The sequence below is a fragment of the Nannobrachium achirus genome (genome assembly GCF_963921795.1).
Source record: "Nannobrachium achirus genome assembly, chromosome: 14".
NCBI classification, from domain to species: Eukaryota; Metazoa; Chordata; class Actinopteri; order Myctophiformes; family Myctophidae; genus Nannobrachium; species Nannobrachium achirus.
This window is the reverse complement of record NC_137821.1, coordinates 8,271,816-8,296,897: the sequence shown is the minus strand read 5'-3', so window position 1 is coordinate 8,296,897 and position 25,082 is coordinate 8,271,816. Positions and strand designations below refer to the sequence as shown.

Here is a 25,082-nt window from a genome sequence, read left to right as displayed (position 1 = left end):
ATGGCGATTATCTCAAGAATGCCTGAACGGATTTCCAATCGGATTTTTTTGTTTGAAAGCTGTGAACAAACTGCACAAATCCACTCCAATGCAATCCAGGATTGCATTGGATTTTTTAGAGCTCATTCTTCTCTGTTTTTTTCCCATGCATGAGGTGTGCAAGGTTTAATCATGGCTAAGTTGACGAAAATAAGGCTTCTAAAATGCTTGGTAGCCAATAGCTAACTTCAAGCTAACTTCATCCTCTTCCTGTACATGCACAAAGGAAAGTGTTCAGGCAAGTCATGGCTGCAGGGCTTCTGCATATACCAGTATCTCTATGGGATTTTCTATGGCCACTGGGCGCCCTCTAGTGGTGAAAGGGTGGCACTAAATGAGTTAAGAGTAAAAGGCCTGTATTATATATATGTATATATCAGTATCGTATCGGTATCGGTGATGGCCCCCCTCTCTAGAATCAGTATTGTATCGGATCACAAAAAAGTCTATCGGTCGGTCACTAACAACACATTTGTGGGGAGGAATGAATTGGTGCAAGTGGAGGAAAAAAGTAATGGGCTACTCACGTGTTATTAATCTGATAAAAGGAAGAAAAAAAGACTGAGGCTAACATTATTTTGTTGTTGTTAGAATCAGATGGATTTACATTCCGTGGTGGTTTGTGTTACTACATCTCTACTGTGGCGAAAACCTGGAACCAGAGCAGACTGTGGTGTACAGACAAAAACTCGGACCTCATTGTCATAAAGAGCAAAGAAAAACAGGTGTGTGCGCGTGTGTGTGCGCGTGTGTGTGCGTGTGTGCGCGCGTGTGCGTGTGTGTGTGTGTGTGTGTGTGTGTGTGTGTGTGTGTGTGTGTGTGTGTGTGTGTGTGTGTGTGTGCGCGCGCGTCTGTGCGTCTGTCATTTTCACTAGACCTCCTTCTTAAACATTTGATTTCTAATTAATGGAATTTCTTGAAAAGTAATGTAAATCTTAGCTTTTTCGGGGGATGTCTGGGAAAATGTTTTGAAATAATTAAAATATATAGAAAGGAAACAAAAATTTAGGGACCCATAAAATAAATGTTCGTGAATCACAAATGGGTCTCAACCCAGTGTTTGGGAAACAGCGCTGTAAACTTTGTGAGACACAAATCTACTGTAGTTTGTACAACAGTAACCATCAACATTTCTGTCCAGGACCTTGTTGCCAGTTTCAACAAGAGAGTGTGGCTGGGTTTGACCGACAGAGAGACAGAAGGATCGTTCCAGTGGGTGGACGGCACACCACTGACCACACCAACGTAAGACTGATCATCTTCTTTTTACCTTCATTCTTTTGTTCATTTCAACCAATTTTGGTACACATTCTTGGCTGCATTTTTCTAAATATTTTAAATGTTAAAATACAAACCTGTTCACCGTTACTAAGACATTATGTCCAGTAAATCTACATCTATGTGTGTCGAGGCAAACTGGTGCACCATGAATCCAGGTGTCAACCACACATTTTTATTGATATACAGCATATACAAACATAACAGTTATTAATTATTTTTTAATTAATTTTGTAAAGTCAGTGCTTTGTGCATTTTCTCAATAAAGAGGCAAATGCTATACCTTAAAATCAATATTTTAATCACTTTCAATGTGTCATAACGTCCTGTTTTAGGCTCAAATGTAAATGGCTATTCATTTAATTTCCCCACACATTTACAAAAGTATCAAAAAATGCCGATCTACAAGCTCACAACAATTTTAGCGATGATGTATTCATCGCTAAAATTGTTGTGAGCTTGTAGTGTGACTTGGACACGAACAGTTTCCAAACCACTGAGAACAGCATTGAGGTCATGATTAACACGATGGATGCCAGAGGTACCCATACATAATGGCGATTAACTGCCAATATTAAAACCTATGCTGTTTACCTGATTTTAGATTGCTCCGTGCATGCACCGCATGCCCATTTTGCGCACGGCTGCCTCCATTCACGCCGGTCCACGTGTCTTTTTTCACGAGGAGATGAAAAAATCGAGCGCGGGTATGCATGTATAGTCTATAGTCCACAGAACATGGCGTTGTTTTGACCAAACGAACGATGTGGGAAAAGGAACAGAGATACAGCCATTTCACAGAGCCCAGACTAATGGATATGAACGAGGAAGTGAAAGTCGGTGTGCTTTGCGGCAGCGGTCCATCATGGGATATATACTGTATAATACTTTTTTTTTTTCACTCACCAGCGGCAGCAGCAGCACCAATTAACCTGGTAACCAATAGGGCTGTAATCTAACCTTGTTTTAAGGATTCAAACTTCGGGGGGGTTTTCCGAACGGACCAACGAACAATCGATTTTTAATTAATGTAATAAAAACCAAACAATCGGACCATCGAGCCAGCGAACGTACTGTACCCTTAACCAGCTACAATTCATTATAGAATCTTATGGGGGGCGAATAGCTCCGGAGAGGTAGCTCCTTTCTGATTCTATAATGAATTGTAGCTGGTTAAAGGTACAGTACAGTTCGCTGGTTTGATGGTCCGATTGTTTGGTTTTTATTACATTAATTACAGATATATATATACGTATATATTCGTATCTGTAAATACGTATTTGTGAAATCAGACTTCGGCGTTGTAGTGTGAGTGTTTCGATGCTACAATCGAATCACAAGACTTGTAGCTTTAAAATGGTATATAACACGCCAATGTAAGCGACACACACGCTTGTGTACACACTTGCGTTTGTCAACATACGATTGGCGGCCCCACGGGTGGGCCGTCGACTGTTAACAGGTTTTAATATGTGCGCAGCGGCGATACTTCTAATTAGCGTTCATACTTGCATTTGTTAAATGAGCACTCAGATTAGTTGTGCCACAGTGGAATGTGCTTGTTGACACACCGCCTTTCTTTTATCCTCTGTTAATTTGAAGTATTTCTACACTGGTGATTTCTTCCTCCTTGTCATGGTGGCAGCTGCCATTCATTCCCTAATATGACCCCTACCTGACTCGACTGTGGACAAGGCTTGTCACGGTTTCACATTATTAACACAGAAAATATAGTCTGTGTTAGCACCGGTATTATCGGTAATAACGTTTTCAACCACTAATTGTCCTGTTCAACACACCCAGGTCGAAGCTTCCAGTAGGTGTTATTAGTAATAATATATCATGGTGTTACTGTGCTTTTTTTGGAAACTGTTAATACAGTTATCAATCAAAAAGCCTCTCTACAAAGATATCTAAGCAGCCAGGCAGGCATATTAAGTTGTGCTCCTCGTGAATAATATCGCATCGCATATTGTAATATTAACATGCTTACATAACACAACGTCTTGTCGATGTGTTGAAGCATTGGGTTTAAAACCAAAATATCAACAAACAGGCACCTTTGACCAGTCTTTTTTTTTTACATCAAATCCCCCTTGTCCTCCATTGATTGTACGTTGTCATCTTGTGAGAACTCAGTAGCTTGAGGTAGCACCCAATGCTACAACAAGTCAACAACCATCCTACCATATTGAAAATTCAACTTTGTAAAAAAGCAACAACACTGTTACAACAGTAACCGGCGAACAGGATCCCATCGTTCATTTAAAAAATCGAACCTCTGTTCGAAGTGGAGCTGTGTGTGTGTGTGTGTGTGTGTGTGTGTGTGTGTGTGTGTGTGTGTGTGTGTGTGTGTGTGTGTGTGTGTGTGTGTGTGTGTGTGTGTATTGCAGTTGATGCTCAGGGCAGGCTAGACTCAACAGCACCTCTCTGGTCACCCAGGGTACTACTCAGGCTACATACACCAGAGGCTACATACAGACAGACACACACACAGACAGACAGACACGGATACACACACCGCCACGTATAGGGGAGCTTGTGTTCCACACAGCTCCAAAAATCCCGTTCGAAAGAGCCGATTCATTTGTGAACGTCACATCTCTACTGCACTGCCTGCCTGCCGGCTGCACTCGGGGCAGAGCTGAGCAGCGGAGAGGTTTTCTTATTTTTTTAACAGTGTTATTGGTGTGCAGGTAACGAACCGGTGTTGTGCTTGTGCACCGATAACACAGATAACACAGTGTATCGTGAGAACAATACTGTGGAGTGTGTCTGTGTATCCGTGTGTGACTTTCCCATTATTGCGACCGTAGGTCGCACTTACTACAGAAAGCTCCACCAGGTGTCCGTGCGTCCGTCAGTCAGTCCATCACACGTCAGACGTCACACTTTTGCCCTGCTCATATCTCCGCAACCGTTGCCCCGATCCATGCCAGATTTTGCACACACACTCCTTACCTGCCAAACTACCCCCGGAGCTCCAGGGACCCCCAGCTCCCTCGGGGACCCCCAAGTGTAAAAAATGAGCACATGTGCAAAAATTACCAAATGACCACCCCAACGGGGCTGCTCACGGGGAATTCCTGGGGACCACCCACTCCTGGTGCTCCAGAACGGATGCAAAAGTGGTGACGCCCCCAGTGGAGGACCCCCTCCACTGCAGCTCACATAAAATGCCGTAACTCGGCCTAGGAGCGTCCGGGAGAGCCGCGGCCGGTACCTATTCGTCCGCCAAGGCAACTCGGAGACCCCACCCCTCATTTCTCACATGGCCCTCTTCTAGCGCCACCTTCAGGCCGATTTTCACAACACATTTTTGCCCACTACTCCTACAGTTTTGGCCCTAAAATCACGCAAATTGCTACACAACATGTCTCCACTCATCCCATCAACATGAATCTGTCCCATATAGCGCCACCTTCAGGCCGATTTTTAAAAACACATTTTTGGACACTGCTCCTACAGCTGTTGCCCTAAAATCACGAAAATCACGACACAGTATGTCTACACTCATGTCATCAACATGGCTCAGGAAGATTTTGGAAAAACACATTTTTGCCCTATTTGTGGAGATAAGTGACCTACGGTCGCTTATCTCCCGATTAGGGAGTCTTACTGGTTGTAAACACAGTAAGACGACATAGCAGGCACTGGGCAGGCTATTGTGATATTCTGAAAAGGCCTATGACATTCTGATATTTTTCGTGTTAAAAACAATAAAAAACTGAACCCATTAATTTAGAACTTCGATTGCCAAAGTAACTCTCAAACCTCCGAACGTTCAGTTACTGCCCTAGTAACCATGGCAACCATGTAAGACGTCTATGAGCGTCTTAACGGGCACTTGTCACTAACTCCACAGGGGGTAAAAATTAACACAACTGGGGACGGGACGTCTTAGAAGTGTTAAAAACCAAAAAGAATTAAATGAAAAACCATCCTCGTAAAGTTATTGTAATGAATTAAATGGGGATACACGTACATCTACTGACATCCTAGTCAGCCTTCTGACAAAGAGCCCAAAACTTGTTGACAATCAACCTGACATTCCTCATAGAGGATGGAGTGATGTACTCAACTCACTTTGGTGTCCCTATTGTCTGCAAGTCACTATAGTGTTGGTTGTTAGTTAGTTAGAATTCTTCTATCTATTCATTAATTCAAATTTAATTCATTATTAAAACAGTTTAAGTGAGCGGTGGTGCGCGCGCGTGTGTGTGTGTGTGTGTGTGTGTGTGTGTGTGTGTGTGTGTGTGTGTGTGGCCGTGTGTGTGTGTGTGTGTGTGTGTGTGTGTGTGTGTGTGTGTGTGTGTGTGTGTGTGTGTGTGTGTGTGTGTGCTCGCGTGGCAACAGTGCCACTTGGTCACCAGCGGTATTGCAGCTCATGCTACGGACATAGATAGATAGATAGATAGATAGATAGGTAGGTAGGTAGGTAGGTAGGTAGGTAGGTAGGTAGGTAGGTAGGTAGGTAGGTAGGTAGGTAGGTAGGTAGGTAGATAGATAGATAGATAGATAGATAGATAGATAGATAGGTAGGTAGGTAGGTAGGTAGGTAGGTAGGTAGGTAGGTAGGTAGGTAGGTAGGTAGGTAGGTAGGTAGGTAGGTAGGTAGGTAGGTAGGTAGATAGATAGATAGATAGATAGATAGATAGATAGATAGATAGATAGATAGATAGATAGTAACAGACACAGAGAAAGCCACTCTGAGGAGACAGTGTGACCACCACTCAAAAACACAGTGATGAGACGTGTTGTGAGCTTGTAGATCGACTATATGAATACTGGTGTGCCTTGGACACAAGAAGTTTGAAAATCACTGAATATAAAATGAGGTCATGATTAAAAAAACAAATTATTTAGAGTGAAAAAGCATCCTTGTTAAAGTATTGTAATAATTATATGTTCCTACTTCTACAGGTACTGGTACCCTGGTGAGCCTCATCATGAAAGCAACAAGTACCCTAATGCAGAACAAGACTGTGTTGAGTATTATGATGGGTCTCAGCCTGGCGCTCCTACCAGAGGATGGGACGACCAATGGTGTTCTAACTCTAGATACTGGATGTGTGAAAGAGTTGTGTGCTGAAACCATCATGTTCACCATGTATCAGTTAGCTGGTGTGTTGCTACAATGTATCAGTTAGCTGGTGTGTTGGTACAATGTATCAGTTAGCTGGCCATCTGTTCCATTGTAATACCATGTTTCATGTGTGTTGCGTTCTTAAATCTGTGTAGGAGAAGTTATTGTGCATTTATCGTTCACCATTTTCTCATTTAAAAGGTAATTCATCTCATTTTATTTTATGTTACGTTAATGATTATGTACTTTTTTTTACGAATTTTAAATTCTTAATTTTTTTTTAAGTTTCTTGTTTTAATTACTATGTAAAATGTATAATGTGTGGCCCGGTAAAATCATGTAAATACATTAATTAATACTTGGAACAAATTAATACATGGAACATTTGAATTGAAGCTGGGTTATTTCTCAGTAGAACTAGTTAAATGAAGCTGGGTTATTTCTCAGTAGAACTAGTTAAATGAAGCTGGTTATTTCTCAGTAGAACTAGTTAAATGAAGCTGGTTATTTCTCAGTAGAACTAGTTAAATGAAGCTGGGTTATTTCTCAGTAGAACTAGTTAAATGAAGCTGGGTTATTTCTCAGTAGAACTAGTTAAATGAAGCTGGGTTATTTCTCAGTAGAACTAGTTAAATGAAGCTGGTTATTTCTCAGTAGAACTAGTTAAATGAAGCTGGTTATTTCTCAGTAGAACTAGTTAAATGAAGCTGGGTTATTTCTCAGTAGAACTAGTTAAATGAAGCTGGGTTATCTCTCAGTAGAACTAGTTAAATGAAGCTGGGTTATTTCTCAGTAGAACTAGTTAAATGAAGCTGGGTTATCTCTCAGTAGAACTAGTTAAATGAAGCTGGGTTATTTCTCAGTAGAACTAGTTAAATGAAGCTGGGTTATCTCTCAGTAGAACTAGTTAAATGAAGCTGGGTTATCTCTCAGTAGAACTAGTTAAATGAAGCTGGGTTATTTCTCAGTAGAACTAGTTAAATGAAGCTGGGTTATTTCTCAGTAGAACTAGTTAAATGAAGCTGGGTTATCTCTCAGTAGAACTAGTTAAATGAAGCTGGGTTATCTCTCAGTAGAACTAGTTAAATGAAGCTGGGTTATCTCTCAGTAGAACTAGTTAAATGAAGCTGGTTATTTCTCAGTAGAACTAGTTAAATGAAGCTGGGTTATTTCTCAGTAGAACTAGTTAAATGAAGCTGGGTTATTTCTCAGTAGAACTAGTTAATTGAAGCTGGGTTATCTCTCAGTAGAACTAGTTAAATGAAGCTGGGTTATTTCTCAGTAGAACTAGTTAAATGAAGCTGGGTTATTTCTCAGTAGAACTAGTTAAATGAAGCTGGGTTATTTCTCAGTAGAACTAGTTAAATGAAGCTGGGTTATTTCTCAGTAGAACTAGTTAAATGAAGCTGGTTATTTCTCAGTAGAACTAGTTAAATGAAGCTGGTTATTTCTCAGTAGAACTAGTTAAATGAAGCTGGGTTATTTCTCAGTAGAACTAGTTAAATGAAGCTGGGTTATTTCTCAGTAGAACTAGTTAAATGAAGCTGTGTTATTTCTCAGTAGAACTAGTTGAATGAAGCTGGGTTATTTCTCAGTAGAACTAGTTAAATGAAGCTGGGTTATTTCTCAGTAGAACTAGTTGAATGAAGCTGGGTTATTTCTCTGTAGAACTAGTGAAATGAAGCTGGGTTATTTCTCAGTAGAACTAGTTAAATGAAGCTGGGTTATTTCTCTGTAGAACTAGTGAAATGAAGCTGGGTTATTTCTCAGTAGAACTAGTTAAATGAAGCTGGGTTATTTCTCAGTAGAACTAGTTAAATGAAGCTGGGTTATTTCTCAGTAGAACTAGTTAAATGAAGCTGGGTTATTTCTCAGTAGAACTAGTTAAATGAAGCTGGGTTATCTCTCAGTAGAACTAGTTAAATGAAGTTGGGTTATTTCTCAGTAGAACTAGTTAAATGAAGCTGGGTTATTTCTCAGTAGAACTAGTTAAATGAAGCTGGGTTATTTCTCAGTAGAACTAGTTAAATGAAGTTGTTTATTTCTCAGTAGAACTAGTTAAATGAAGTTGTTTATTTCTCAGTAGAACTAGTTAAATGAAGTTGTTTATTTCTCAGTAGAACTAGTTAAATGAAGCTGGTTATTTCTCAGTAGAACTAGTTAAATGAAGCTGGGTTATTTCTCAGTAGAACTAGTTAAATGAAGCTGGGTTATCTCTCAGTAGAACTAGTTAAATGAAGCTGGGTTATTTCTCAGTAGAACTAGTTAAATGAAGCTGGGTTATCTCTCAGTAGAACTAGTTAAATAAAGCTGGGTTATCTCTCAGTAGAACTAGTTAAATGAAGCTGGGTTATTTCTCAGTAGAACTAGTTAAATGAAGCTGGGTTATTTCTCAGTAGAACTAGTTAAATGAAGCTGGGTTATCTCTCAGTAGAACTAGTTAAATGAAGCTGGGTTATTTCTCAGTAGAACTAGTTAAATGAAGCTGGGTTATTTCTCAGTAGAACTAGTTAAATGAAGCTGGTTATTTTCGGTACAATTACTTAGGTTATTAACTGCTTGTTCTTTGCTTTGTTTGATTTTCAAGATGTGATAAATATTCTTATTTGGTTTATATTGGTTACATTTGACTTCAATGCCATTTGAATAAAAGAAAAGTACGGGACTTTAAATATAATTGCAATGGTGTACATACATGTGAAAAAAAGGCAGAATTGTTTTTATCTACAAATCAACAAAAGACTGTTGATATTGCTACTATAGTTAAATAAAATTGCTGCAATGCGACACAATCGTATGTGACTTTGTTTTGTCTTTTGTTATGGTCGTTCTCAACCTTTTCAGGCCGCGACCCCCCACAATAATAACATTAGTGGGACCCAATGATCACTTTAGTACTGGAGAGCGGGGACCCCCCATAATAATCACTTGGGGGACCCCCACCCTGACAAGCCCCTGGACTTGTAGGGGTTACGGTATTCAATTTAGTTTGACTCAGTTGAACAGGTGTTGTGAGCTGCAGGCATCTTTCTTAAAGTAATGGACAAATTGGCCAAGGTTTGACCAGTTTTCATAGCATAGTTTGTGGATTACTTTTGATGCAGTAATGGCTTTCCTTCCATGTTGCCCCTCCCTCGAATACAAACGCCCGAGCGGGAGGAGGCGTCTACCTTTTTATGTCTGCGGCATAGGGCATTCACGAATAGTGATTTTTAGTATTCGAATTATTCGACCTCAAAGTATTCGAATAGTCGACATGACTGGCCAAACTGTCAAATAGTAAGTAAGCAAGAGGCGAACATTGTGAAAATAGCCGATCTACATGCTCACAACGCCTCGCGCTGCGAGGCATTGTGAGCATGTAGATCTGCTATTTTCACAATATTTATCTGCGGAACCTACAATTCCAAGTGTCCCCAGTTCAAATATGTTTATTTTGGTGGTCACGGCCTAAAAAGGTTTGAGAACCCCTGGTAAAGAGCATTAACAAATTCATCCACCAGGAGCATTACAACCCATTCTTATGATTTTCTATCTAGCCAAGCTTTTTAAAATATAGATTTTTCTAAAGAGAAAACTATAAAATAAAAAAATAAAAAATACGCGAATATTCGACTTCGGTGAACAACGACGAATAGTGACTTTGATATTCGAATATTCGAATATTTGGTGAGTGCCATACTACGGCAAAGATTTTTTGGCGCCAGCATCTGACCACAAATCTTGCGAACGTCCTATTTACTGGTGCTAGATCCCGTGTGTTGCTGGGTCAGAGAAAGGTTGACGTAAACGTAGATTTTCTACTTATATGTCTCTGTCTCTGAAAAAAATACATTTTAGTGTGAACATTTTGGGAATATCGTGTGGCTTGTAACGATCGGGTACCAAACAAATACATTCGGCTCTAAAACGGATCCCTGGCTAATACGACAAATATGCCTTAATACATTATAATTGTCCTCTATAACTACAGTGTAAAATTAGAAACACCTTCGACAGGCATTTCCCCTATTGAATGAAAGATTAGCTATTTCTAGAAGAAATACAAATAATTTAGGTGTTTTTAATTTGACATTATAGAGGACAATTATAATGTATTAAGGGATATTTGTCGTATTAGCCAGGGTTCCCTTAAAAGTGGAGTATGAATCTGCCCTTGGTCTCGCTGATAATAAGCAGACATGGCAACACTGACCTACATGGCAACACTGACTGTGACACCTGAATCTCTGCATGGTGATTACTTGGTGCTTGTTAAAGCTATACTGTGTAAGTTGCTAAACTAGTGGTCAGTAGAGGTATTGCTTTTTTTCGTTTTTCGCCCGGTGTCGCCGCGGACCACCGGAGCGGGGCCGTAAACCACCACCACAAACCACCGCGACCGATACGAATCCTTAGAGGGGTAGAACGTAATTTTCTGGCCAGGATTTGGGAAGTAAGAGCTTAAGAATCCTTCACCATCGTAAACACTGTAGCTGAGGGTGGCTACTTCCTGAAGAGACGGCCAGAGACGCTGTGATTGGCCGGTAGTGTATCATGTGTGTATGATCCGCGATGTGATTGGCCAACGTATACACAACGTATACAGATGATGCAGATGACGTAATTTTGCCACGAAATACGGACCCCAGCCAGGATAATAGAAAACATATTTACAGAAGGCTTTAGGGGCTGAAAGTGGGTGTTCTAAAACTTTAGCGATTTAATAGTTAGGACAAATTTAAGATTTGTTTTATAAAAAAAGTTACATAGTATAACTTTAAGTGATTTGAATCAGCTGTGTGGAAGAAGTGAAGTGGGATTAACAAACCCCCCCTTTCCCCAGTAAGCGAGAAACAAGCAACCAGGTCTATGAAAACAAGCCCAAAAGCCAAGGAAGTGACTACACACTATGTGCCGAGGTCGGAGATCTCCGTCTTGATATCTTTTTAATGCGAGCGTATTAATATCAATGTTGGCTACTGTAAGAGCGATCCACGGTTGCTCACTGGAAAACCCAGGCTCTGGCTACAGAAATAATGAATATCTGGCAGAGTGTGTGTTAAAAGAACACATTAGCATGTTGAACCTAATATACATCGGCTCTTTGAAAGTAGGCAATCTACTGGCTATTTCTATCTACTTTTGATAAAATCGTTTTTGATCATGTCAAGTCTAATTTTAGTTTTCTAGTAAAATAATGACATTGACCTTTGATTAAGACAAAGATGATAGTAGATGCTCTCCACTTTTGTAGTGACATTACTGAATAAATCTCTCTCTCTCTCTCTCTCTCTCTCTCTCTCTCTCTCTCTCTCTCTCAAAAAATGTTATGCAGTGATAATAATAATAATTATACATCAAACTTATATAGCGCTTTTCAAGGTACTCAAAGTCGCTTTACAAAACAAAATAAAAACAACTTTATTAGGAAAAAGTTAAAAGGATAAAATCTAAGATGTACATTAACAGGGCACACAAAGAATAAAAATAAAAACTGAAAGGCGGGTGGAGTAAAGTTAGGTAGGGAAAGCAAGTCTGAAAAGGTGGGTTTTGAGGGAGGCTTTGAACACGGCAAGGGTGGGGGCTTCTTTTATATGCATGCGCTCACTTTGCAAACTGCAAAACCCTACACTGCATGGGCATTCCACTGAGTGTCTGATAGATGTAATGCTGCATGTGCGCACGTACGCATGCATACATGAACGCACACGCGCACACACACACACACACACACACCAACAATCAGTTATCTTATTTATTTTTCATTAAACTTTGGTGTTGTTTCTTAGCGATGAGCAGTAGAGCGGGTCTGTATAACTTCAGAGATCATGAAGATACAGGAAAACTGTGGTCACTTCTAGCTTCCGTCAGTACAGCCTATGCATTGTGAGAAGCTAAAACCACAATGCCTGGGGGTGTGTGTGTGTGTGTGTGTGTGTGTGCGCGCGCGCGCGTGCGCACGTGCGAGCTGTGTGAGAGATAGAAAGAGGAAGTGCAACAATTTGACACATTTCTTATTAAAAAATAAATTACAGAAGTGGTCAATGAAAATGTCAGCTTCATGTTGATGTCTGTTGGCCAATAGATCATATCATACACTTAACTCATACAGTGCCATCCGGCCACAAGGGGTGCTAGAGTGCCAGAAATGTATCCATAGACCTTCATTATAGCTTTCGTTGACCCTCTCCCAACTGCCTTGTGTTTTCACTCCAGTCAATGCTATGGGTGACTAGAGGAGGAAGCTAGCTGACACGTAGCCAAAATGCTAACCCCTTTAGAAGCGCGATCTAAAGCTATTTCAGCCGCAAAAAACTTTCTCTTTGGGTCTGGGGACACAATCCGGAGAAAATCCTGTCTAAAGATGTGATTTATTATTGGAGTGGGCGGCGCGATTTGGCCGTTAGCGCGAATACGGCCCGTGGATGGCCGAGTCTAAGTCCCGGCCAAGGATGGACGTCTAGACCGGGGCTTCATTGAGGCCTCCGATAAAATAATTCATTTTATTAAATATCCCGGACTTGTTCGGGATAGGCACCCTGGAATACGTCGCGCCGCCTACAATGAACATTGGGTGAACATTGGGGGGGGTCTAAACTTTATTTTAAACCATTTTCAATGGAATAAATCGTCGGAGCATCTAGCGTCTCTCGTTGGTGAGCGCTGGGCGAGCCGGGACCACCCACGTTGCTCCAAGCAGCTCGGGGTAAGTAAAATAGCAAATAAAAAAATGTTTTTGATCCAGAATATCCCGAACATGTTCGGGATAGGCACTTAAAGGGTTAAAGGGATATTTCACTTTCAAAAAAACTTTTAGTCATTTTATCGTCTAATCAGACTTTCATGAACACCCTGAACAGTTTTTAATTTGCTTGACTCAATATTTAGATATTTGATGTAAATGTTATCCGGCCCTCCAGGCCTCAAACTCCATTTTAACCATGATAGATTCATTAAAAACATCCATTATTTTTATCTGGTGACTCATACTACCCTCCTATAATATGAGCAGGCCACGTTTTTTCAATAACCTTTTTCAGTTATTTTTAATAAATAAATAAAATAAATAAATACAATAAATAATTATTAAAAATAAATGAAAAAAGTTATCGAAAAAACACGGCCTGCTCACGTATTAGGAGGGTAGTATGAGTCACGAGTAAAAATAATGGGTGTTTTTAATTCATCAACCATGGTTAAAATGGAGTTTGTTGTTGCAATGGGTGTGTGTGGGGAGAAGCCCAAGAGGAGGAGGGCCCGGTAACATTTACATCAAATATCTAAATAAATTAAAAACTATTCATGGTGTTCATAAAAGCCTGATTAGACGATACATTTTTTTGTAAAGATTTGTTTTGGGGCTTTTTGCCTTTATTTGAAAGGATAGTAAGCTGACAGGAAATGGGGAGAGAGATGGGTAATGACATGTGGCAAAGGTCGTCCGGATCGGAAATCGAACCGGCGACGCCAGCAGGCATCATAGCCTTGTATGTGGTATGCGCCTTGACCACTAGGCCAGCGGGCGCCCCCCTTAGACGATACATTTAACAATTTTTTTTTTTTTTTTTAGAAAACCATGCAGTTTAAATGCTATTTAGAACCATTTATGTTAAAGGGATATTTCACTTAAAAAAAAAAAAACGTATGTTAAATGTATCGTCTAATCAGGCTTTTATGAACACCATGAATAGTTTTTAATTTATTTATTAATTTATTTATATATTTGATGTAAATGTTACCGGGCCCGGTGCCATGGCATTGGTCCGAAGGTTCATTAGTCCGAAGGTTCATTAGTCCGAAGGTTCATTAGTCCGAAGGTTCATTAGTCCGAATTTCTTAAGAATACTATGCCTAACTTTAACTCTAACCCTAACCTTAACCTCAGTAACCCTAACTAAATTCGGACTAATGAACCTTCGGACTAATGACCCTTCGGACTTATGGGCAGTCCGGACTAAGGAACCTTCGGACTTATGGGTAGTCCCCTTATCATAGGGGAACCTTTTTCTCACCAAAAGGATAACAATTTACCAGTTCTGTAACTTAGTTTTATTAGTATTTTATCTTTTTAATAATAAGGGTAATAATAATAATAATAATTGAGGGTAAGATGTGTCCTAAGTAGCCCCAACAATAGCTGTTTATGGTGATAACAATGTCAAACTTTAGGTTAAAATGCTTTAACAAGTATAGCCGGCTAAATAAATGACATGTACAGTATGCCTGACAAACATTCTTTTTGGTCTCATCAGGGTTTGATTTACTGCCTCAACTTTAGATATCATGCTTCACTCAAAGCAACCCTGGGTGACCACGTGTTTTTATCTTTTCGCTATTGGTCCTTAACTCATTGGATGCCCACGACGAGCCAACACGACGAACGCTTTGATGTTTCGACTAAATATTGATAACAAGCTTAGTAATTTACATGGATGTTTTTTTTTAACCCTTTTTTTCCTCTGTGTTTTCTGTGTGCAGTTAACATACTCTGGTGTTGTGCTTGTGCACCGATAACACCAGGTACCGTGACAAGCTTAAGTGACATTACTGAATAAAAATACCTCTCTCTCACTCTCTCTCTCTCTCTCTCTCTCACCCTCTAGTCTCTCTCTCTCTCCCTCTCTCAAAGAAAATGTTATGCAGTGCATATGCCTGCACTCACTTTGCAAACTGCACAACCGTACACTGCTTGGGCATTCCACTGAGTGTCTGATAGATGTAATGCTGCATGCGCGCACCTACGCATGCACACATGCACACACACACCAACAATCAGTTATCTTATTTATTTTTCATTAAACTTTGGTGTTGTTTCTTAAGGATGAGCAGTAGAGCGGGTCTGTATAAGTTCAGAGAGATCATGAAGATACAGGAAAACTGTGGTCACTTCTAGCTTCCGTCAGTACAGCCTATGCATTGTGAGAAGCTAAAACCACAACGCTTGGCTGAGGAGACGTGACGCTGTTGTGCGTGTGTGTGTGTGTACCCGTTCTTACTACCCAGTGAGCACCGGAAAAAGTTTTTCTCCAACAGAGTGAGGACATTTTTGGAAAGTGAGGACTAAATTTAGGGGTTGTGTTTAGGGTTAGGGTTAGGTTTAGGGTTAGGGTTAGGGTTAGGGTTAGGGTAAGGCCACAGGACTTGCATAAAAATGAATGGAAGTCTATGCAATGTCCTCAGTATGTAGCAAAAACGAGTGTGTGTGTGTGTGTGTGTGTGTGTGTGTGTGTGTGTGTGTGTGTGTGTGTGTGTGTGTGTGTGTGTGTGTGTGTGTGTGTGTGTGTGTGTGTGTGTGTGTGTGTGTGTGTGTGCGCGTGCTTGTGTACGTGTGTGCATGTTTGTGGGTGGGTGGGTGTGTAGGAGGGTGGGTGGGTAGGTGTGTGAGTGAGAGGTGGTGTGTTTTTATTGGTACACAGATCTGTCATAAGAGTGTAACAGAGCTGTCTACAGTACATTTAGACAGTTTAGGGCAGTGAATATACTGTAGGTCTTCAGTCAAACACCTGCTAAAACATGTGAATCTTTACGGTAGAAATGGCTGTGGCTCAACACTCTGACAACATTGAGCTCCAAGAAGTAGACGATACGAATTATGATGATATTGATGCAGAAGCTGGACATTATGAACAGCTTAATGTCCAACAGATAGACGACGCAACCTATGAAGATGTTGCCAAGACCAAGAAGGAGAAAGACCTACTGAAGATACAGAAGTCTGGTAAGACATGTTACTAAAACTAAAATAACTATATATAAAAAATAAATACATTTACTTCAATTGTACTTTTTCAAAGTCAACATTTTTAACTGATTTCACTCCCTTCTGTGTGCGTGCGCGCGTGCGTGGGTGCATGCGTTCGTGCGTGTGTGTGTGTGTCCTCCAGACAGAAGACGATACAAGCGGGTTGGAGGTGGTGCTGGATTCCTTTGTGCTGTTCTACTTCTCCTCAGTGTTGCTGTACTACCGGTAATCTACCTCCGTAAGTCTTGTATTTTATTACAATGTTTTAAAGGTGGACACTGCATTAGATAATACCCATCTGCTGCAGTCTGTTTTTGAATTCTAATGCAGACGGAAAATTAGCCAGGCAACATTTGTCTTATTTTTGGGTTGTTAATTGATTTCCAAAAAATAAATCCCACATAAAGAAAGCTAATTGGACAATATTTGAAGAAGATATGATCAATTGAAACTTGTTGATACAGAAACAGCAAAGGAGAGAAATGCCCTTCAAAGAATTCTCATTGTAACACCTTTTCCAGGCCCAGAAAATGGGAGTGACATAGTAGTTAACCCCACCTCTAACCACTCCCCCAACCACTCCCCCACTAGCTGTCAACTGTCTGTCAATACTTGAAACACATTTCACAAGACAGGCCTTCAAGCCAGTAGATCAAATAATACTCATGAATGGTATACAGTAATTAAGTAAATGTACTTAAGTAATCTACTTAAGTATAATTTTGAGGTAGGTATTTGTCCTTACTTGAGTATTTCCAGTTTCCAATACTTAACTCTTACGGTGCCAATCCCGAACTAGTTCGGCTTTATTTGTCCTTATCAGGGTGCCGATCACGAACTAGTTCGGCTTAAAAAAAAAAAAGAAAAAAAAAATCATCTGTCATCTGTTTACACGGCCCGCTGGAGCGTCGCGCCACCAATATTTACCATCCACTCCAATGCAATCCAGGATCTTTAGAGCTCATTTTCTCTGTTCCATGCATATCCATGAGGTGTGCAAGGTTTAATCATGGCTAAATCGCCGAAAATAGGGCTTCTAAAATGCTTGGTAGCCAATAGCTAACTTCAAGCTAACTTCATCCTGTTCCTGTACATGCACAAAGAAAAGTGTTCAGGCGAGTCGTGGCTGCGCACGGCTTGTGCATATACCAGCGCTTGTCTATGTAGGATTCTATGGCCATTGGGCGCCCTCTAGTGGTGAAAAGGTGGCATTGAAAGAGTTAAGACTCTACTACCCTGTGAGCTTGTAGATCTGCTATTTTCAAATTAGTATGTTATACTTATTGAAAACAATTTGAAATGAAAGATACTACTTCATGATGTATTAATAGGCTACTAGTACTATTAGTACTTTAAGTAAATTTTTATGGAAATACTTTTATACTTTTTAATACTCAAGAAAATTCTGAATACCAGACTTTTACTAGTAACAAATATTTCTGCATTATAGTATTGATACTTTTACTTGAGTAAAAATCTGAGTACTTTCCACCACAACTCTCTTATTTCTTTGCCCCAAAATGCGCTATCCTGTCTCTCTCTCTCTCTACAAAGTGATGCTCACTTTACCAGTCGCTCTAATTCACCCGTCATCTCTCTCTCTCTCTCTCTCTCTCTCAGACACGGGGAAGCTCGAGTAGCCGTTGTTTTGTAACATGATTGAGACGGAGGGGAGGACAGTCACAGAGAGTGGCCAAATGAAACAATGCATGCAATAATAAGAATAAAGTTAATCTGGCGTTGATTTTAAACCAATTGAACCCCGGATCCTTTGAGCTAAACCCACCGAGCCATGACAAAGAAAGAGAGAGGGGGGAAGGGAGGAGAGAAAGATAAAGAGAAAGAAACGTTCCTCGGAAACAAAGCGACTCCTCTACAACTCAGTGAAGCCGGACTTTAACTTCGCCGCACGCATTCTGAAACTAGTTGATCTATAAGCTCACATCACGTCGCATTTGCGACGCGTTGTGAGCTTGTAGAGCAACTCTTTTCACCACGCTAAAACTTGCAGGAGGAGGAGATCGAGTCACCGCCGCTGTGATTTAGGCAAGGCATCCTGTTGTATTCCTGGTACATTCACAGCATTGTAACCCACCAATGATTCTCCCGTGTCACTGTTTTATTTTACGTCGGGGAGCGCTGAAATCAGCACATCGCCTGATTTTCGCCTCCGTTTACTGGTACATTAAAGCGTGCTGATACAAAGTGAGTTGCAAACTAGCCATTATAAGAAGATACATTGATACTGTTGTGTTTACTGTTTAGAAACACGTGTGCTTATGGGCGGTACCGCAGTGCTTGCCCAGTGGGGAGAACAATAGGCGAGACCAATCGCAAGCACTCTATGTAAATATGCGGAGGAATGTTCCACCCCCAAACAACTACGGAAAATGTCTTAAAACAGAGCCATGTTTCAGACTATAAAACGATGACTGTATGAATGTAAAACGCCTATATCTTGTTATTAAAAACTTCATCAACATTCAAACTTTTTTATTATGCCTAGAAACGAAAAAGACAAGAAAATAAAATCTAATGCATTTAGTTCTATTGTATTATTATTATTATTATTATTATTACCATTACCGCCGAGTTGTGTCTGAAAGCGCTGTGAGCGGTCACATATGATACCCCATGAAATATATTATTTCCCCATGATGTGAGAGGAATCAAATATAGAAAGAGTTTAGTGAATGAGGCCCAATGGTCTTGTTAGTTATGTGACAAAGACAAACAGGGTGTTTTTGTGTGTAATTGCCTTCTCAAATGTTAAAACATTTGCATATTGAGGAGCCTCTATATAGGGTTCCCACCAGTGTTGTAGTGCTAAATTTGGAAGTGTGGGCACGCACGTGCACGCGCGCCAATGCGCGTGCACGCGCCGACGCGCGCCAATGTGCACGCGCATTGCGTGACGATTTAAAACAGTTCTGCGCGGAGGCAGAAATATATATATATATATATATAACAATATATATAGGTACTTGTCGTGCCCATGCATGCTGTGGTTCTATTTGGAGGTGGTTGGTTGTTGTCAGTGTTGACATCACGAGTTCACGGGAAATCACGACCAAGATTTTTAGAAGTTATATATATAATAATACAAAATAATGATAAAAAAATTAAAATAAAAAAATATTTTTTCAAAAAAAAAAAAAAAAAAATCATTTTTACCCCCCAAATTTTTTTTCGGGGTGAGTGAGAAGTGTGGGTACGGCGTACGCCCGCGTGCCCCCCCCCCCCACTACATCCCTGGTTCCCACGCATCTTTACCAATTCATTTCCAAAACCTTTCCAGAATATTTAACCAGATTTCCAGGAATATACAACAATAATTCAGCTCAATAACGAGTCGCTTACTCCTATGCGCAATGCCCAAAGACAGGTAGTGTATGGCAGTGGTTCTCAACCTTTTCTGGCCGTGACCCACGAAATAATCATATTTGAACTGCTATTTTCACAATTTCTGCCTCTAATATTTGCCAATTTGGCCAATGTTTAATTTGTCATTTCAGAGGTAATAACAAAATCAATAACCAAAGACAATGCATAGCTATTTTTCCAGGACCTTCCAGGACTCTTGATCAATTCCAAAACCTTTCCAGTACTGGAAAAATATTTTTCTAATTTCAAAATATTTCCAGGAATTTCATGACCGTGGGAACCCTGTCTATAGCTTGTTAAACCATCATGGTCGCGAGAAACCAAACATTGGAAGAGTCAATCAGCAGCTGCACTCAGGGCCCTGCGATTGACAGACGCTGATTGGCTACTCCAGCTTTTGGATTCAGCAAAATTCCCAGAAGATACATGATGATGATGTGAATTCAGTTTTAAATCGTTGCTCTACCATTCTGTAAATATTGTTTCCATACAGATCAGTCCTACACGGTGGAGAGAGAACAACTAGTGAGGAGCTACAACCAATCACTGGACAAACTGACCAGAGAGAGGGACCAATCACTGGACAGGATCAACAAACTGACCAAAGAGAGGGACCAATCATTGGACAGCAACAACAAACTGACCAAAGAGAGGGACCAATCACTGGACAGGATCAACAACCTGACCAGGGAGAGAGATGACATGAAGATGAGGCTCTGTGGTCAGTGAGACATCACTGTTTTTATCCATTGTTATGTCTTGTTGTTCATCACTTGACATTAATTTCAGTGGCTAACTCCATTATTTTGTTGTTAGAATCTCCTGGATGGCAGACATTTGACAGAGGTTGTTACTACATCTCTACTGAGAGGAAAACCTGGGAGGACAGCAGGCAGTGGTGTAAAAACAGACATTCCGACCTGATTGTCATAAAGAGCAAAGCACAACAGGTATGGTATGTGTGTGTGTGTGTGTGTGTGTGTGTGTGTGTGTGTGTGTGTGTGTGTGTGTGTGTGTGTGTGTGTGTGTGTGTGTGTGTGTGTGTGTGTGTGTGTAAAGACATTTGCGTGTGCTGTAACCTATCTCACTTTGTGAGGATACAAATCTACATCACTAACCATCAGCCTTTCTGTCCAGGACCTTGTTGCCAGTTTCAACAAGAGAGTGTGGCTGGGTTTGACCGACAGAGAGAGAGAAGGGTCGTTCCAGTGGGTGGACGGCACACCACTGACCACACCAACGTAAGACTGATCATCTTCTTTTTACCTTCATTCTTTTATTGTTCATTTCAACCAATTTCTTTGGTACACATTTCTTGGCTGCATTTTTCTAAATAGTTTTAAATGTTAAAATACAAACCTGTTCAAAGTTACTAAGACATTATGGCCAGTAAATCTACATCTAACATGTGTGTCGAGGCACATTGGTGCACCATGAGTCCAGGTGTCAAACACATTATTATTGATATACAGCATATACAAACATAACAAACAGTTATTAATTATTTTGTAATTTATTTTGTAAAGTCAGTGCTTTGTGCATTTTCTCAATAAAGAGGCAAATGCTATACCTTGTAAAGAGAAGACTGTCGCACACCCAGTAGCTCCTCTCGAGCAGGTGCGTCGGTCACAAAGTAGTTGAATGAATGAATCTTCAATGAAGAAAATACACCCGCACACTGCCACTTGCAGGTTCCAAGTATAAATTTATTAAAAGCAACGTTTCGGTCGGTAGACCTTCCTAAATGCTATACCTTAAAATCAATATTTTAATCACTTTCAATTAGGGCTGTCAGTCGATTAGACATTTTAATCCCATTAATCGCATGATTGTCCATAGTTAATCGCACGATTAATCGCAATTAATCGCATATTTTGTATTTGTTCTAAATCTACCTTAAACAGATATTAATACTCATATCAACATGGGAGTAGACAAATAGCCTACTTTATGCAAATACAGCATATTTATTATTATTTGGAATACTAACAAATACTGTCCATAATAGGCCTAACAAACATATAACAACTTGAGAAAATATCTGCTTCCATTAGGACAGATTAATAGTGAAAGGACCACCGCTCATCGAGGTGCTGCATGCCCGAAGAAGGTCTATGACCAAAAGCTTGCACTTTATTTAAATGAAAATAAAGAACATGATTTTGCACACTTTTGAGTGTGCGGAGGCTCCCTTAAATCTTTCATTAGGACAGATTTAAAATAAACTTGGCATTCAATCACTAAACCCCAGCATCCCTATTCTAAGGGGATATTCACCAAAAGTAGCAGATTTACAAGCTCGTTACAAGATGCTACAAGAGCTTGTAGATCGGCTATTTTTGGTGAAGAGAGTTGGTGTATAAATATAACTCAAGTACAGTGCAACTCAGGGGTGTTTTACAAAGCAAGCATGAGGCATTAGAGGGTCTAAATTGGTTTAACTAAATATTATCAAAGTGCATTCTGAGGCACCCTGGACTGGTGTTATTGGGCACCCTAGTTCACTATGAGAAACCCAGCTGTTATGATGTAGAGAGTACTAGAGACACTGATGGCTCGTTGGAGATGTGTGGCACACAAGCCATAGTCAGCCAAACCTGCCGGATTTCAGCCGGAGTTGGGCCAGAAGAGCCGGATTTGGGCCAAACCTGTTTGCTATGTGGGTTCTCTGGCCGTTGTTGCATGCATTTGATGGTCAATGTTAGTGTGTTGGTGCGGCGGTCTGGGGAGCACTGTATAAAGGACGTAGGCTACTATGTGCTCGTGTACAAGTTGGAGCGCTCCTGTTCTTGGGAGCGTGTGTGTCACACATTTACAAAAGTAGCAAAAAATGCCGATCTACAAGCTCACAACGTGTTGACAATTTTAGCGATGAATACAGGTGTGACTTGGACACAAACAGTTTCCAAACCACTGAGAACAGCATTGAGGTCATGATTAACATGATGGATGCCAGAGGTATCCATAAATAATGGCGATTAACTGCCAATATTAAATCCTATGTTGTTTACCTGATTTTAGATCGCTCTGTGCACCGCATGCCCATTTTGCGCACGGCTGCCTCGGTTTACGGCGGTCCACGTGTCTTTTTTCACGAGGAGAAGAAAAAATACAATTGTGAGTATGCATGTATAGTCCACAGAACATGGCGTTGTTTGGACCAAACAAGCAATGTGAGAAAAGGAACAGAGATACAGCCATTTTACAGAGCCCAGACTAATGGATGTGAACGAGGAAGTGAAAGTCGTCTGCTTTGCGGCCGAGGACTATCATCATATCATGGGATATGTATTTTTCTTTTCTTTTTTTTCGCTCACCAGCGGCAGCTGCAGCACCGATTAACCTGGTAACCATTAGGGACAATTTTTAATTAATGTAATAAAAACCAAACAATCGGACCATCAAACCAGCGAAAGTACTGTACCTTTAACCAGCTACAATTCATTATAGAATCTTATGGTATACAGCTCAGAGATGAGCTGTATAGCAGAGGGAGAGGTTATGTAAGGAGCTAGTCACCCCCCCAGGATTCTATAATGAATTGTAGCTGGTTAAAGGTACAATACAGTTCGCTGGTTTGATGGTCCGATTGTTTGGTTTTCATTACATTAATTACAGATATATATATTCTTATATATTCTTATCCGTAAATATGTATTTGTGTAAATCAGACTTCGGCGTTGTAGCGCGAGAGTTTCGATGCTACAATCGAATGGTTTGCGTCTTTTTAATCACAAGACTTGTAGCTTTAAAATGGTATATAACACGCCAATGTAAGCGACACACACGCTCATGTACACACTTGCGTTTGTCAACATACGGTCGGCGGCCCCACGGGCGGGCCGTCGACTGTTAACAGGTTTAAATATGTGCGCAGCGGCGATACTTCTAATTAGGGATTGGTATCGTTTGGATTTTTACGATTCCGGTTCCGGTTCCGGTTCTGCTTATCGGTTCCGGTTCCAAACGGTTCCTATTTCGGCCCCAAAATGGTTTGGTTTTTATACAAAAACATATTTTTTTAAATTAAATGTTAATGTTTAATTTACAGTTTTAATGAATCATTTAAAACATATTTTTTTAATTGAAGTTTAATGTTTAATTTACAGTTTTAAAGACGGGGTGAAATCAAAAACATGTTTTTCACACTTTTAGAGCATATCTGTAGTGATAATATGGCCATACCTAACACTAGACGCCAAAAAAATAGAAAATAAACAATTTTTGTGTACATTTATATCAAAGGTCCCTAAATAGGCCATTCTTAATTACTTCCTGTGAACAGAAATTCAAAAAGTGATGACATAGATAGAGTTTTTGAATTTAAATGAACCTTTGATTACATTCACCTGTTTGTTTCCCATTGCTGGCTCCCATTACTCCCATTACTCAGATTTGAAATCCCATCGCCTGAAGGGCTGGTCCCCTCGGATAGGTTCAGAAACACACAGGCTTCCTTTTCAAACTGAAACTTCAAAATAAAATACCCAAAATAGTCATTTCATTGGGTCTTTAATTAATTATGCAAATTAAATCATATTTCAATGTCTTCAGCGATACTCTTATTCTGAAGAGATTAAGAAGTCGACCACCGTCTGGAAGTATTATTGCATTACGAAATAGACCACCGTCTGGAAGTCTTATTGCGGCTAGCGCAACATATCTTATTCTGAAGAGATCGGCCACCGGAAGTGTTAGAATTGCCAACTTAGATTTGACAAAAGAACACAGCTCGGCGAGCGAGCGACAGAGAGAGCTGAGCCCGCAGTCGCACCATATAACCCAGAGAGACACACGGGGGTCCGCAAGCACTGTTGCCGTACAGTATTTCAGAGGAATGCCACGCTGTCATAAATGTTTTGTCTCCATCATTCTCACGTCTCTCTGTGGCTGTGGAGGGCTCAGCTGTACTTGTGGCTGGGCTGCTAATGTCGCTAGCATCACTACCAGTCAGTGTTGTTTTTTAACACTTTCCATGCCAGGGCCAAAATAGCCCCAAGGTAGCTGTGCCAGAATTTTGTATGTTTTTCTTTACTATGCAATGAAAAAAAAAGATTTTTTTTTTAGATTTTTTTCCCCGCAGAAACAGACACAGTTGTTGTGATTCAGTGGCAAAAATAATTTTGTCAATCAGACAAATGGTTCCAGAGATAGAGCTGAATGAATAAAAAAAAGTGTCCATCCACTAGAATGGACACACATTTTCTCAATCAGCTAAACGAGGGAGCCAACACACAAACAGAGAAAATCATCTCTCTGATCTCAGGTCATTTTGACATCTTAAAAAAATATATATATATATATATGTATATATATATATTATTCTCGTCAAAAGCCGGCATTGGCACTGACGGCGATTCAATGATTCTCGTCAATCTACCTCTGTGGCATGGAAAGAGTTAAGTGCAAACGCAGTTGTCCCCCGATTGTGTGTGAGCTTGTGTGTCTGTGTGTGTTTGGAGAAATACAAGGTGTCACGTAACTCACGTTAGTTTAGCCTCTGGAACCGGGGACAGTTCCTGACAGATAGGCTAGTCAAATTGAATACGTCTTTGAAGATATATATGTAAT

General features: G+C 40.3%; 2 protein-coding genes across 2 annotated transcripts in view; one reads left to right on the top strand and one right to left on the bottom strand.

Annotated features, from left to right (window-relative positions):
• Window positions 1-25,082, bottom strand: part of focad (focadhesin) — a 157,637-nt gene that overhangs the window by 86,333 nt on the left and 46,222 nt on the right. The gene's annotated exons all lie outside the window — the stretch shown is intronic.
• Window positions 15,920-25,082, top strand: part of LOC308298577 (uncharacterized protein) — a gene marked incomplete at its 5' end in the record, with an annotated part of 12,451 nt that continues 3,288 nt past the window's right edge. Inside the window, 4 exons of the mRNA XM_080742222.1 lie at window positions 15,920-16,103; window positions 20,005-20,232; window positions 20,328-20,461; window positions 20,649-20,752. Coding sequence (XP_080598348.1) covers window positions 15,920-16,103; window positions 20,005-20,232; window positions 20,328-20,461; window positions 20,649-20,752 — 650 coding nt within the window. The remainder of the gene's footprint in view (window positions 16,104-20,004; window positions 20,233-20,327; window positions 20,462-20,648; window positions 20,753-25,082) is intronic.